At 36.6% G+C, this 16,001-nt stretch overlaps 1 protein-coding gene across 4 annotated transcripts in view; it reads left to right on the top strand.

Annotated features, from left to right (window-relative positions):
* The window catches only part of DACH1 (dachshund family transcription factor 1), a 537,492-nt gene that overhangs the window by 359,257 nt on the left and 162,234 nt on the right, over positions 1-16,001 (top strand). For 2 of the 4 annotated variants that reach the window (XM_078657418.1, XM_078657416.1), the window contains exons 6-8: positions 2,189-2,324; positions 3,499-3,564; positions 9,003-9,137. In XM_078657418.1, the coding sequence (XP_078513544.1) occupies positions 2,189-2,324; positions 3,499-3,564; positions 9,003-9,137 (337 nt within the window). The remainder of the gene's footprint in view (positions 1-2,188; positions 2,325-3,498; positions 3,565-9,002; positions 9,138-16,001) is intronic. The other 2 variants (XM_078657419.1, XM_078657417.1) reach the window with 1 other exon arrangement.

Genomic DNA, 16,001 nt, shown 5'->3' with positions numbered 1-16,001 from the left:
ATTTTCAATAATTATTTTTATTTCTTGGTATAGCTAAATATTTAATTGTTCAACATTTTTTAATTGGTAATTACTTTTTAAGAATTAATATGTTCTTTGTTATGGAAAATATTGTATTCATCAATATTTATTATTTGGTAATTAGTTTTATTAATTATTATTTATTGGTATTTATTGTTAATTTATTGTTAATTAATTATTCATTGGTAATTATGTTTTTAATAATTATTTATTGGTATTTGTAAATAAATTATAGTTATTTAATAATTAAATCATTAATTATTAAATAAAGAAATATATTTATAGGTATGTTAATTTTTACTCCTGCGCTATCCAACACTTCCCCTACTGTTGCACTCTCTGGAGTGGGAATAGAAATGTTTACCCCTACGCTACCAACATTTTCCCTACTGTTGCACTCTCTGGAGTTGGAATAGTAATTTTTCCCCCTTCGCTACCCAACACGTTCCCGACTGTTGCACTCTCTGGAGTTGGAATAGTAATTTTTACCCCTACGCTCTCAAACACTTTCCCTACTGTTGCACTCCCTGGAGTTGGAATAGTAATTGTTAACCCTGCGCAATCCAACACTTTCTCTACAGTTGCACTCTCTGGAGTTGGAAAAGTAATTTTTACCCTTTTGCTATCCAACACTTTCCCTACTTTTGCACTCCCTAGAGTGAGAATAGTAATTTTGAGCCCTACACTATCCAACATTTTCCTTACTGTTGTTTTTTTTTAGAGTTGGAATAGTAGTTTTCTTCCTTCCGCTATTTAATATTTTTTGTATTAATTTAGCTAATGAAGTATATAATTACTTTTTAAAATATTAAAAGTAAATTTTTTTTTTTATATGTTATAAATAATTATTTACTTTTTATTTATGTTATTGTTTTATGTGTATAGATGTAGTTGTAATTTATAATACTAATGTTTTATTAAATTATATATTTTACTTATTAATTGTACACATTATGAAATATTTTTAACTATCTTGTTTTTATTTGTAAGTATTATTTAGTTTATTTTACATAATTCTTTTAACAAAAAAATGACAATATTTTTAATAACGATATTTTTGACATTAATATATATTTTTTCCGATATTTTTGTACTGACCTTGTTGTAGATAGCATGTCGATATTCTTGAGATCGATATTCTTGCTCCGATATATTTTTAGGTCGATATTTTGACCTTCGATATTTTGACAGTGATCCACTGAAAACCTCATTCGAAATGTGAAATGTCCACTTTTAATTTCCGGCCATTAACTAAACTACTTCTGGAATAGGCCTGAAATAAACTGAGAATTATATTAATGTTGTAAACATTCCACATGTAAAATAGAGCAGCGTTAATCTCTAAAAATCATTCATATGAGAACTTGGGGAACATTTTATTTCTATGCATTGATCTTTCAGGGTTGCATGACAATACGAAGGAACCAGGTCTTCGCAATAATTTGTCTGCATGGTCACAGAGCTTCTTAGTGACTTGCAATATCCTTATACTGTGCAGCACGAGGTACTTTATCCCATTTACAATCAGTCATAACCATTTTATAAATTCCAGAAAGTGACTTTATCAGGATTCTGCCATCTCCCCAGCATATATTTAATTAGAGAAGAACACAGTAACCTAGTGTGTTTTTAGTTTATAGACATCTGCTTTATGGTTGAGAATGTGTGAGTGCATCCTTCTCCTTATTGAATGTTAATAAATAAAGAAAACCTCTAAATTTCTACTGATGATTTTTGATTTTGCTTTCATTCCTTGTTTTGGAGTTTTCATCATATTTCCAAAGTGTTACAATGTTCAATTTGAAGCATTTCAGCAGCCCACACGTGTTTTGCCCTTACATGGTCATATGGACCAGGGCTTTCTCAAGGCTGCAATAGATGTAAAAATAAACTGTGATTCAAGCTGTCAAAAAGTCACTCATAGCCAGCACCAAGTGCTATGCTTCAGGAAGATAATTACTTTGTGGCGACTGTGTCACATGTTCTCTAATATTTAAAAAGGAAATTGTGTGGTGATATTGTGACAGGGAAAGAAAAGGGAGAAAAGAGAGTGAGTAAACAGAGATTTGCATTGGTGCTGGCAATGATATATGCCTCCTAAATGTAGAGGCTAGTTCTCTGATTTATATTATTTCAATATTTTTGTTTCTTATGTGTTTTTCTGCAGGAGCGTGTTCCAGACAGTCCATCTCCTGCTCCATCCCTTGAAGAGGGCCGACGGCCTGGCAGCCACCCATCCTCTCATCGAAGTAGTAGCGTCTCTAGTTCTCCAGCACGGACTGAGTGCTCATCCGATCGAATCCGTAGGTCCTACACTGACTTTGACACATAGTTACATTAAACATTGTAGAGAGTATCCCCAAATCCATTTTCTGATCACCATAAATATTTGCTAATCTCTGAAAATATTTTAAAAAGTATAGATGAAATACCATGGTAAAATATCATTTGTTTGCAATGCTGTACTATAGCATTAGAGGCCATTGCTGAAGGCTGTAATCATTGTTAATGGCCTGTTCCTAACAGGAGGGTCAGGGCCTTTAACAACTGGTGGGCCATACAGTTGAAATATTATTAGTGAAATGGCAGCCACTGAGGGTAGGATACTGGATACTGTAAAATATACAGGTAGAAACAGAAAAATAAGCATTGGGATGTTGGAGCTGAATATTTATGTAATTCATTATTGGCCGTGTGCCACTTCGTTATAATTGGGGCAATAGTAGTCCTACAGAAGTAGGTTGAACAAGATTACAGCTCTGCCAGGCATGCAGTTAAACCCCAAGTAAAAAGGCACTTTCAAAACTACCTATCATTTTCCATAGCAACACAAACACTTTAATATTAATGCTTTTTTATTAACTTGTGATTGAAACACCAAATATTTTCTATGAACTTCAAATATCAAAATGTAATGCCTATGTTGGTGTAAATAATAAACAAATACCTACCAAATGAATCTCAACAGTAAGAGAAATAATGCGTGGAGCCCAGTGTGAAAATAATTACACATTTACATTGGGAGATACTATCGATAAAGTGCATTATTATTGAACTTTAACTTTTTCCAATATGAGGAGACTTTTATGGTAGATTATATAAGGAAATATGTTGTTGGTTAGATCATTAGCAGGTTTAGGTATATTGTATTGTGATAATGTGTAGCCTTAGGCACAAGCTAGTTACCAACCATACGAGATGTGCACCATTCTAGAACTATAGGAATGCACATAGACATATACATGTAAATCCAAGTAGATGGAATCAAACACACACAAACAGTGTTATGTGTTATATTTTCTCAATATATTATTCACTCAAGAGTGCATGCTTTGAAACGCATTCACTTTGTGCAAAGGGTCTATCTGTTATTTTACCCAATATTTATTCCTAGATGATTCTGTAGATTTGTAAAAAGTAAACTGAATATTAACAAGCACCAAACAATCGTGAGGGTTCAACAAATTTTTCTTTCAGCTACTCTGCCTCATTGCTTCTCCTGGGACTCACTGCAATTCTACCATGGAACTCTTTTAAAACCAGGTGAAAAAAATATATATTTCCAAATCTTGTCTATTGAACTGGTAGATATTTTTATTAATATTTCAATCATTGATAGGTTCAAAATAGTCCAAAATTGGTTTGCCTAATTTTTTTTCTAGATTTAAAATTCCTACAAGAGGTGTGTAAAATTTGATAAGGTCAGACAATTTTGTTTTACATTTGAAAAGTTATGAAGTATTATTTTAGTGATCATTTTGATAAAAGCAGTGAAGTGTTGTTTCAGATTCTGTGATGTGCAGTGGAATCCTTTATATGTTCATCAGGTACTTGAGTTCCAATGCATAATGTACAATGGCAAGCGATTTAGGACTCACCATACATTTTTAGGTTCAATAGAAAGGGCGGAGGTAAAGCCTATGCCATTTGCATAATGTGAATATTCTCGTGGTCCAAGAAAGCCAAACAACATTTTCTATCTTGTGGTAACATATGTGTAAGAAATTGCGTTATTATTCGGGAGAACTAAAAGCTCCACTCCAATAATAAGCAAAATCCTTGTCAGGGCGAACCACAAAAGTAACTAAATTAACTTGGACTTAACCCTCTGGTAACTTGGCACAAAAACAGTCAGGCTTAGCTCAGAGGCAATGTGTAAAGTATTTATGCAACATTCCAACAGTGATAAAGTAAAAACACAAGAAAAATCCCAAACCAATTACAAAAAATAGAGTACATTTCAAGTATTGTGTTAATTATTTGAGTGGGGTTTCCAATTTTCTCACCTAATAACCTGATTTCTAACAATATGCTACACATGATTGACAGAAAGGTGACTTTTCAAGAAGTAGGAAATTAAAAAAAATTATCTTCTTTCTTAAATACTGTAGTAAATGTAATTACTTTGTTGGCACAGTTCATCTGCTTTTTCTAGTAAATTCAATGGATCACTCTATGGCCCCCATTAGGAAGGCGGGCGGACTTTGCCTGCCCGCCATCCTCACGGTACAAGGGACCGCCCGCCATAAGGGTGGGGGCCCCGTGGGGGCTATTAGGATGCGCCCGCCACAGTGGCGGGCGCATCCCGTATTCTTAACATTGTGGTGGGCAGTGCTGAAAGCACCACCCGCCACAATGCTAAGAATACATCTTGTGCATTTCAAAGCACAACGTGACAGGCACCGCCCGGTGCCTGCCATGTTGTTCCTTGAAAGGCAGGGGGGTCCCATAGGTACCACCCATGTGCACCTCCTACCCCCTTGGAGTCCATGGGGGCCCACAAAAGGCTCCCTAAGCAGACTTCTGAAAGGCTTCCAATACAGCACATTGTAATATGGCTGGCGGTGTCACACAGACACCCCCACCATATTGCAGCCTTTTCCGCCCCAGTCGCCTTGCGACCGGGGCGGAAAAGCGGCAGACGGTTTTTCCATCCGCCGTGGACCCCCCAGCCATTCTAATATGGTGGGCGGTCATTTCTGCAGGGATGGTGGGCAGATCGCCCCCGCCGCCGGCCCGGCGGGGGCGATCCGCTCGTCATCCTAATGGGGTCCTATGTATTTCACTTGCAGGAGTCTAGTAATATTCCCAATTTACCTGAGGTGGGATTATTTTCTCAAGTGGTTATGTGAGAAATCAAAAAAGTGCAATAGAATCCACCTGTCAATCATCTATTTGAAAGTTTATAATGCAGGATTAATGAAGATAGACCAGATCATAAGTGATATAAGACTGCTGACCAAGAATGTGTGCAACTATCCATGAGTGTTCGGAGATCCTAAGTCATCTCCTTAACAGATGATACAAGTTGAAAAGAAATTGAATGGTTTGTTTTTTAAACTTTAATTTCAATGATTGAGTTGTATTCCCTGAGCACGTACTTTAGAAAATGTGCAACAGTATCCCTGGTGCACTGTCATCATCTTAGCATCTCTATATCCTCACCAGCTTTTTAGAGGAATATGTGTATACACGTTATAACAAGCTCAACTAAAACTTCATAGTCAATGACTTCATGTTATGCTGTGCATATATATTGTTTACATCAGTGCTTTTTATTTTGTCTCACTGATGAATGCATATAGAACAACAGAATATGTTTTACTCGTCAGCAGCTTCAGATATAGGATTGGGCATATATATATGCATGTTATTAGGACCCATAACGTTACATCCAACCCAGATTTCTCAAAATACCTCCTGTGAATAGGATAATGTCACAAAGGGAAATGATGGATGTAAATGTTTGATTCTATGTTCTCAGACATTTGTCTTGCCACTATTAAGGCTGATAGTGAATCTTGCATGAACAAGTTCAGAGGTTCCGTTGAGTCCCTTTAGCCTTTAGAGATTAAGGCAGCATTTAAGACATCAATTTGGCCCACTCTCATTGATGTTCTTCTAAGAGTCAAAGGGATGTTCCTTTCCTAAAAATGGTTGAACTAGCTAGAACGTTGTTTCATTGTAGTTGCTTGTAAAATAATACAGCGATGTGACTGCAAAATGCTTTTGAGCAATCAGTTCCTTAACTACATGCAAGGAAATAATGCACTAAGGTGCACCATATTTCCTTCATAAACCATTCAATTCAAACTGTGAGATGCACTATCAGTAAAAATGATGTTTATAAGGCAGAAGATTTGTTTCACTGCTTCTTCCAACTCCTTCTAAATCAATTTTAAACGTGAACCAGAACTTAAGCTACCTGGACTTGCGATGTCCCTTAATACACTTCAGTTACTATGAAATCTGAAAGAAGTAACACTTTCTTACCACTTTGAGTAAAGACCTGAAAATCTACATATGTGTTACAATGCTGCTCTTTCGATCAAAAATAATGGTTTGCCTCCAGACATCCTAGCCCACCACCATTACTGTTTAATACAGGAGGAGTGTACTCTCATAAAACAAGGATTATTTAGTGAAACAGAAAAGAGTGTGAATAGTCCTTCATTAGGTGTGCTTTTTAGCAATGTGAAATCTCTGCTAATGGTACCATCCTATAATAATCAGGAGCAGACAACTGTCTTTCTGAAGGCATACACTGATGCTAGACCTGCTTGTCATATATGCTGTGCTCTCAATGTAGAAGTAACTCTTAAAGCAGGACCCAAGTATCTCAGTTAAATAGAGGTACAGATGCATTCTGTCTTTGTTGCTTAAAGTGAGGACATTGCAGTATTATTGATGTTGGTTAGCTACAGACAATTTGCAGTGTACAAGATACAGTGCAGTTAATATGCACATAAAGGCAAACAATCTTAACATTGTTGACCATCAACTAGTTGCTTTCCACCCAAAGCAAGTTTGTCTTATCCATTCAACATAATATAAATATCGCATTTCTTTATAACCTAGTTTGGAATATTTGCCTACAATTGAATTTTTTCAAATTTTATTTTTCATTCCTATTGCATAGCACGTATGCACTCCGTTCTGCCTCTAGTATTCACTTGTCTTAATTCATTGTTGAGGTGAAGGTGTGAAAGTTACCAAGGGCTACTTGTGTGCATAGAGGAAATAAAGTATTTGTAAACATGGTTTTCCTTTAAACTGAGGGCTTCAGCCTCATACCCAAACACCATGCTAGATGGAAAAAAGGTTATTAAAATGAGGATATGCTGTACAAATCATTATGAGAACAAATGACATTACATTTCGGCAGTTACACTGTATTTATTGAAATGCATTTAATTCATAAGAGTTGACAATGCAATGTTTGCTGACTTGCTATTGAAAAAGTCCTCCAACACTACTGCCTTCAGAATGTTTTACAATGGTTTTATCATTGGTTAAAACAAACTAAATATAATTGTGTTTGTGTATGAAAACTGACTGACAACCTTGTATACACAAAGATGTAGATGAACTAGTTATTGAGAAGTCCAAATTCTTGGTATTGTGTTCCTGTGCACTGTCTGACGAATGACATCTGTATCTTCTAACATCATTACAAGTCACAAGCTATGCGACCCACCCAAAATATAATTATGAAGGTACATTCTTTTAGCAGAAATAGTAAAGTTTGGAACCAGTGTTACTCCAGAACCATACTATCTGCAGTTTGTGACAGATATTAAAGAAACCATAGCATGATGTGTGAAATATTTTCCTTGGTGATATGTTTTTTTTCGCTATTTAGCTTGTGCTGCTTCAATTTTAGCATTAACTAAGCAAACAACCAACATCTCATAAAGTAAAAATTGTGATGAGAATACCTAAAACAATTGAATGTTTGAATATGTTACCGATTATAATTCAACATAACTGTATAGGTGTTCTTGTGTCTTTATTTTTCAGAACAGAGTTCAACTCTTCCTGGATTTGTTGTATTAATTGATAATAACATATAACTGTTTTGCTCACTACTTTGTGATCAAAAACAACTCTCACATTTACGCAATGATGTCTTATAGAGGCAGAGCCAGAGAACAATTAACTGTATGGCTACATTCAAAAGATTTTCAACTGTGCTAAATTCAGAGATGAGGACACTTTCCAATGAAAACAAACCATGATAACACCATGACCTGCTGATTTAATTGTATGCATTAAATCCCATGTAACACTCATCAGTTGGTTTTTCTTTATCTTTGTTTACCAGCATGCAGTAGTCCTACTGTTATCACTGACGATTTACTAAAATGCATAAAGTAGAGGATCTGACAACCCACAACAAGTTGATAATATCACAGAGTTGCCACTGTATCTCCTGCTCATCTTAGAAAAAATCCTCTTATTTGCTACTGAGGTGATAGAGGAAGAGCAAATACTGGAAATTCCTCATACCATCAAACTCCAAGCGTACTATAGCTCAAAATATTTCATTGGTGGGAAAAGCACACTAAACTGAATCATAAAACATTTCTGTCAGCTGACTTGCTTCAAAGAGGCAGATCATTTTGCACAATACAGCTTTAATATTATTGTGCTCTATAGTCTCAAAATGGCAGAAAGCATTGTGCTAGCATAGGTGAGGTTAATATTTGTTCCAGTATGTAAAATCTTAATATTTAGACCCATAAAGAGTTTGTATGACATAATCATTATCCCCTTTCATAAACTAAATAATACCCATTTAATTATATACTGTGCTTGTCATGGGTACACGATTTTTCAGAACCAGAAGAAAGTTCAAAATATTAAACCTTAATTTCCACTTAGTACACTTTCAACATACGATGTTCGCCAAGAGAGCTTCTAAATCTCCATTCGTACTTGATGCAGCAAATTATATTCTTCGGTGTCACAATCAAACTAAATCATTGATCATATTACAAAGTTGGTTTATGATTGATTATTTGGTAGAATTTCAACAGATAATATTGTATCATCTCATTAGTTGTCGCTGCATTATATGGTCACAATTACTAGAATAAATTCTATAAAGTAAAAACATTTAAATTTGCAACAAATGTTATCATTGATGTAAGAACCAAAAATAGAATTGCTGATTAAATTACTCCATTGATGTCTAACAGCAGTGCATCAGAATGGACTTTCTATGAACCAGATGTTGATGAGTTTATCGCCGAATGTCCTACCGGGGCCAAAAGAGGGGGATCTCGCCGGCCATGATGTTGGACATGAAACAAAAAGAATGCACATTGAAAAAGGTAATGTGCATTATAGGGTGGATACAATTCTAAATAATGGGTACTGTGTATTAAATATTTTTTTAATGTTTATGCGTGTATACCATTCCAGGAGAGTAATGTTTAGTACAAAAACCTACGTTTTAGTTGTTTTCACAAGTGTAAACTCCGGAACAAAACAGAAATAATGAGTAATCACTAATTTTATTCAACATTTGACATTTATTTGAGTTATCATGAAATAACAGTAACTTGGGTATTAAATGGATTCAATTTAAAAAGTGGAGAGATAGTTTATTTTGTCATCAATCAGTGATTTCTTTCTGTTGGCCCATATTATATGCATCTTAAACAATGTTGAATGTTTGCATTTCAATCAAAATCATGCCAATTCTGCATTATTTATGCTGATATTATGAACATTGAGGGGCCCCAAAATGGACAATTGTGCAGTAGGCTACTACCATTTTATGTGTATGCTATTTTATTCTATTAGAATCATTTGTGTTGTACTTTTTTTATTCAAGAAATTATTGTGACAGTTCATTTGGAATCAGAAAACATAAAATAATCATGTCTGTTTTTTTGTCAATCTAATGTGCTGTTCAGTGCGTAGTTGAAGTATAGCTTATAAAACACACACAAAACTCTTTAAGACACCTTTTCTGACTGTGTGGATGGGAAACAACTTGTCTTTTGCCATTCAATAAAAGAAATGCGTCTACCCAGATGAAAACAGTACTAGATAGAAAAATATTATTCTGAAATTTAAACATAGAGATATCATGCATTATATTTGTTGCATCCGTGATACTTAAAACATCCTTGGAAGGAGGCTTTTCTATCAGTGGTAGAGTCTGTACTAGAAACCTGACAAACCATCTTCCATTCAGTGCAACCTATATTCCCGAGTTTGGATTTAAAGTTTCAATGTAGGCCAGCAGGTGTGTGCTGAGTTCCACAAAGCTTATAATACATGGTTATAATGATGTACTCTGTTCAACTCTTTATTATTTTGTGATCCAGTTCTGATTTCAATTAAAAAAGAAATCTTAAAAATCATGGTAATTTGACCCAATTTCTAAAAACGACTTAATATTATGGAGAGTCATGGTGACCACAAGGGGCATAGCTTAGTCAGTGAGATTCAGGGATGTGAAACTCAAATTTACCAATTAAAAATGCAGTGGGTTGCAGGGTAAATAGCTAAAATGACCAAGTATCAATATGGAATGTTACCACGAGGAGAAAGGTCAGTACTGATTGGCATCCTGTGGGCTTCTTTGGATGAATTTACAGTTTTGCGGACAGGTTACTTAATCATAACTGTGGAGGAGTACCCTGTCGTTCAAACTGAAGGTCCATCCTCCAGATTTTGTGCCATGCAGACTACAAGATTTATGCTGAACTGAGTAAAGCTTATTCCATTTGTGTAGAGCTTCCTTTGATGGCCCAACAGAGATGGGGCCGTCGGAGGTAAGCCATCCAACTGTCTGCCATATTTTTATTTATTTATTTATTTAAACTTGTAAAGCGAGCAAATGCCCAAGGGCGACTTGGCGCTGTGGACAGTGGCAGAGTGATGAGCGGGTTATTGGTTAAACAACCAAGTCTTTATTTTTCTTCTAAAGGCTAACAGAGATCGACAGGATCCAGAGTTTTGCGACAGTGACAACAAAGTGCCGATCACCCCAAGAGACAGTTTTAGTACGAGGTACTTTCAGAAGAAATGCATTGGAGGATCGTAGTGGCCTGTTGGGAATGTGGATGGCTAGGCATTTTATTAGGAACTGGGGACCTAGATTACGGGAGGCTTTATAGGCAATGCATAAGGCCTTGAATTTAATTTGGTTCCTCACCGGCAGCCAGTGATATCTCTTGATGACATGTGGGATGGGCTTGAATTTAGGGGTTCTTGACAGCATTCTAGCTGCCGCATTCTGGACAGATTGCAGTTTTTGAATAACCCTGTTCTGTGCATTGGCAAAGAGTCCATTACAGTAATCTAAAGATGACATCTCCAGTGCACTAACCAAGGTCCTTCCTTCATTCAAAGGGAGATACGGTAAGATCGTTTTAATTATTCGGAGTTTATGGAACAAGGATGAGACGACTGCATTAGCATGCGGTGCAAAAGTCAGTTTGTCGTCAAAAATAATGCCTAGATTCTTGACCTTGGTAACAGGGTACGGTGGGGAGCCGAGAGCCGATGGCCACCAAGAGCTGGACCAGATGGGAGACAGCTTACCAAAAATCATGACCTCCGTTTTGTCGGAGTTTAATTTAAGACAATTGCTGGCCATCCAACTACGGATGGCCAGCATGCCTTTTTGGAAGCTATCTGCAACCCTTTTTCCGTTGTTGTTTATAGCGGGCACCAGCTGTGTGTCATCAGCGTATGATGTTAGGCACATTCCATATGCCTTGATGAGTCCGACACATAGATGTTAAAAAGCGTCGGACTTAGGGATGAGCCCTGCGAAACACCGCATGGGAATGTCATCTGGGCGGAGTGGAAAGTGCCCAGCGTTACCGTCTGGGTCCGATTTGTGAGAAAGGATGACAGCAGGTCTCTTGCTTTGTCCTGAATGGCCATCTCAGTGACACGGTCGATCAAAGTATTATGATCGACCGTGTCAAATGCAGCGGAGAGGTCCAGCAGAATGAGAACTGCCGTGCCTCCCTGGTCCAGGATGAGTCTTATATCTTCTAATGCCTTAATTAGCACTGTCTTGGTGCTATGACCCTTACGAAATCCAAATTGGGTGTCATCTAACCGATGGTGGTCTTCTATAAATTTAGAAATTTGATGGTTCATCACTTTTTCAACCACTTTGGCAGACTAGCTATAGTTTTTGGTGTCATCTGGATACAGATGAGATTTTTTTAATAGAGGTGTTAGTATGGCGTTCTTCCATGCGGTCGGGTATATCCCAGAGGAAAGCATTACCTTGCAGATCTCTGTTAATACAGGAGCTATTATTTTAGTGACAGGTACAAGAACAGCTGGTGGGCAAGGATCATTAGCTGAACCAGATTTGATAGTTATTTAGAGTAGCTGGGCAATTGCTTTAATGTCGGTCACTTTTGACAGTAAAAAAATAAACCATAATGACCCTCACACCATGAGAGAAAACTTTCATCATCTGGGGCATTTGTCTTTTATTTTTCAAAAACTATCTTCCACTTTAAGTGGTTCCTATTGAAAAATAAAAAAACTGTTGAAATGTTTGATGCCGGCTGGAATGTTTGAGGGAGCCGCTATTAAACCTTTCCTACTTTAATAAGAACCACCATGACTGTGGTTCCTCCAAATGTATAGAGATGTCCGCAGGGCTAGCAGACATCCCTAAATGTGGTGGGTGGAGAATAGGCAGGATGGTTGACATAAATTTCTCTGCCACCCTGAATTCTTTTCTGCCTTCCAAACTGTAAGTAAGGCCCTTTGTCTAGAATGGCAGAGTAGGTGAAAAACCATGGATTGGGTAGGGATTGCCAGTGGTTAGACTATTTGCAAGCCTTTGCCTTATTACCTTTTGATTGTCAGTAGTATGACTGGAAATCCGAGACTAACTCAGCTTTCCTAGCCTACTACTACCAATGTTTGTGAATTCCAAAAGTAGTACATTTTCACCCATTCAAGGTGAATTCATATAAGTGAAGATTTACTAATTTGTTGGTTAATCAATCACTGTATATACATTTAAGTTCATAATCAGAAACATGAAATGGTTAAACCTCTTAGTGATATCAGGACTCAGAGAAAAAAACACAGACATTGCAAAACCCCAAATACCCCCCACCTCCTTGAAACTACACCCTGGTAACTACACAACACATTCATTCTGCAGGACATGGTGCTTGTTCTGTGGGACTGTGCTCTTCAGGTGGATGCAGGAGACCAGGTATCCAAATCAGAAAATGAATGGGCCAGAAACATGCACTGAATTTACTAGTAACCGTTGCTGCAGCATGTTTTTCAGCTGCCTTCTGCATAAATACTTTATGTTATTATATATGTTCCTGTAGTAGGTACGCATAGGTGTCTTTCTGGGAATGAAAGTATTGCTTGGATTGCATACAGTGGGCTATTGGTGATGTTGTCTAATTGTAATCACAGGTGCTGGGGTATGCTTAAATATCACACTGCTTGACTGTCACTTATAGAGGGATCTCAAAATGCACTGGGTGTGGTTTGTGCAGTAACTAAAGTATCTGTCCCCTCTCTAGAAGTTCCTCTAGAAAGACTGTTGAAAGCCACATTCCTTTAGAGCAGAATTTAAAAATGTTTGTTCCTACAGATTTAAATCCACAAATTCTGAAGAAAAATAGGACTTGAATTAAGCTTGCATTTTTTTATCTTGTTTATTTTGAATGTGACTCTCATTGCCTTCTACAATATGCATGACTCTTGTGCATATAGACTCCTCTAAATCTCACACCCGCCTTAATCTCTTTTTTGAAACCGTATCCCTGCAATCTAACAATATTAATTCCAGCAAGTATTTGCTTCTCACATAGCTCCCACTAAAGGTCACTCCTAGTACATGCATGTAATGGATTCCTGTAGCATGCAAGTCTAACCCAATAACCAATAACCTGATCACAAACTTTGGGCTCCTGGGTTGTGTGATACTAGTCGCAAATCACTTAAAAGCCTCGTCTGGAGTATTATGCAATATATTAATGCAATTTAAATTCAATTTCATTTCAATATTACATTTTTGGACAATAAGATTTATTATGGCTATTGAAATACATATCAGGCTCGATGAAGTTCATTTGGGTGGGAGAAATAGGAGGGAGCGGTGTAACCTGCACTCTCTTTCTCCTCACTTTCAAGCTTTTGCCCTAGAACAATGAGAGGCATCCATGTTGTGAGGGAGGAAGAAATTGAAGACTAGGATTGTGTCAGAAATAAGAAAACAATGCTGTAGTCCATAGTACCTCAACCATCCCAACACATTCATATTCATGCCTGGCCCACAGAGCCATATGACATATAATTTGGATGTGAGAGAATGGGCAAGGCATTTTTAACAGAGTGCTAGGCAGGAGCTTGTGGGTCAATGCACAGACATGTGCCAAAAAGCCTGGGAGGTCAATGGAAGGCATATGTCTTTGATTAGAGTGAGGCTGAGGGGGGCTTTGTTATCTCCATTGAAATGTGCAGTCATGGAGCATTTTGCAAGACTATCCAAAAATATAGCATATTACCTGTTTAAATAATTTCTTTTACAAAATAGAAGCTAAGTTAATGACATCTAAGAACCAAAATACTTTCCTAAAAAGTAGACAATTTAACTTTATCATTATGAAATTATTACCCACCAAACATATAGTAGTTACATCTACACATAGAACCATGCATTGGAGAATAAGTTGAGGATTATGTTATATCAGATTATGCTATGTCATGTTATGTGATGTTACGCTACGTTATGTTCTGTTATGTTATGAGACAACATTTGTATAGCATATTATTATCATTTGCATGGTTATAAAGATACTTAGGCCATACAAACTGCCTGTCTTCAAAAATGTTTTGTAGTTTGAGAATGAAGGCCATTATCAATGTTGATACCTGTTCTTCAATGCCTGATGATATGCCTTAACATTGAAATGGTCCTTTTGGAAAGCGTGGTTAGTATTTGTACTGTATATTGTTTAGAAATGGTGTGTTTTATGTACTAGAGTATGTTAATATGTTTGTATCAAAGATTCACTGACAGAAAAGAGTCAGAAAAAAAGAAGGGTCTTACTTACTAAGCTATTTTTGATTTTTCTTAACACGGAAAACAGCTTTTGCCAAACAAACAATAATACATTTCTATGGTGAGTTGGCTCTCCTTTTGGTAGTGTGACTGAGCCAAGGCATATCGTTTCAGGAGTTGCTGTGCAATACAATAAATACTTCTGAATAATGCAAAACAGTCAGGCAACTTGGTTTAGACAGTGGTGCATGTATACAATAATAGTGCAGTGTATGTATGTCACTAAATTGTTAATGATATAATTAGTAAACAGGATTACCATTTTATGGGGATAATATTTCATACTTTATAATATGCATTTATAAATTGGTTTTAGTAAAATCTGTATGACAGAGCACTGTTCAGAAATTCTTCAAAGTGTTTTATGGTAATTTATTTGAGGTACATATCAAGGAATGGCCAGGTCTTGATGGAAGCTTGTTTGCATTTTTGGACTTCTATCCGACAAAAACATTTTCCACTCACTTTGATTGATTTAGTCATAATTGCGTTCAACAACGTCTTGTGTATTCTGATGCAGGATTCTGCTCCCTTAGGTGAGTGAAGCCATCCCTCTCAGTTGGAACTTTTGGAGATTGTATTTTTTATTTGGAGCTCTTTAGAGTGTCTCTGGTTGCTGGAGGTGTGTTCGGGGTAATACATGCATGATTCTTTTGAACTGACTTCACAGGAGAACATAAGGATGCCCATTGAAAATTTGAGGTGTTTAAAGGAATGGTCATTTGAATCAAAACATTATGAAGATTATCTAGAAATTGTCTTGAAGACTCCAAATCAGTGTGAGTGCTCTTTGACTTTTCTAGAACAGTGCTTCCAAATTACACTGAGCTCAATTGCAAGAAATTGTTCTCTACAACAATGACACATTTCGTATTCATTTTTTGCAACCACGTTTGGTCAGTCTGAAGTCAAGCTACAAATGTTCTCTCTACAAATAAGGAAGTCCAGATTACACATATATTTAAAGCAGTCTTGGAAACTTTAATAGAAAAAAATAACATTCCCCGCCTTGAGGATGGAACTTAAACCACTGAACTAATTAATGGGAATCTCCTAAAACTTAGCCCGCATTTTACTTTCACATCAGAGAGGGTATATTGCCCACTATATT

This window comes from Lissotriton helveticus, chromosome 8, assembly GCF_964261635.1.
Source record: "Lissotriton helveticus chromosome 8, aLisHel1.1, whole genome shotgun sequence".
Classification (NCBI taxonomy): Eukaryota; Metazoa; Chordata; class Amphibia; order Caudata; family Salamandridae; genus Lissotriton; species Lissotriton helveticus.
The sequence above is the reverse complement of the archived record's forward strand: the minus strand, read 5'-3'. Positions and strand labels throughout refer to the sequence as shown.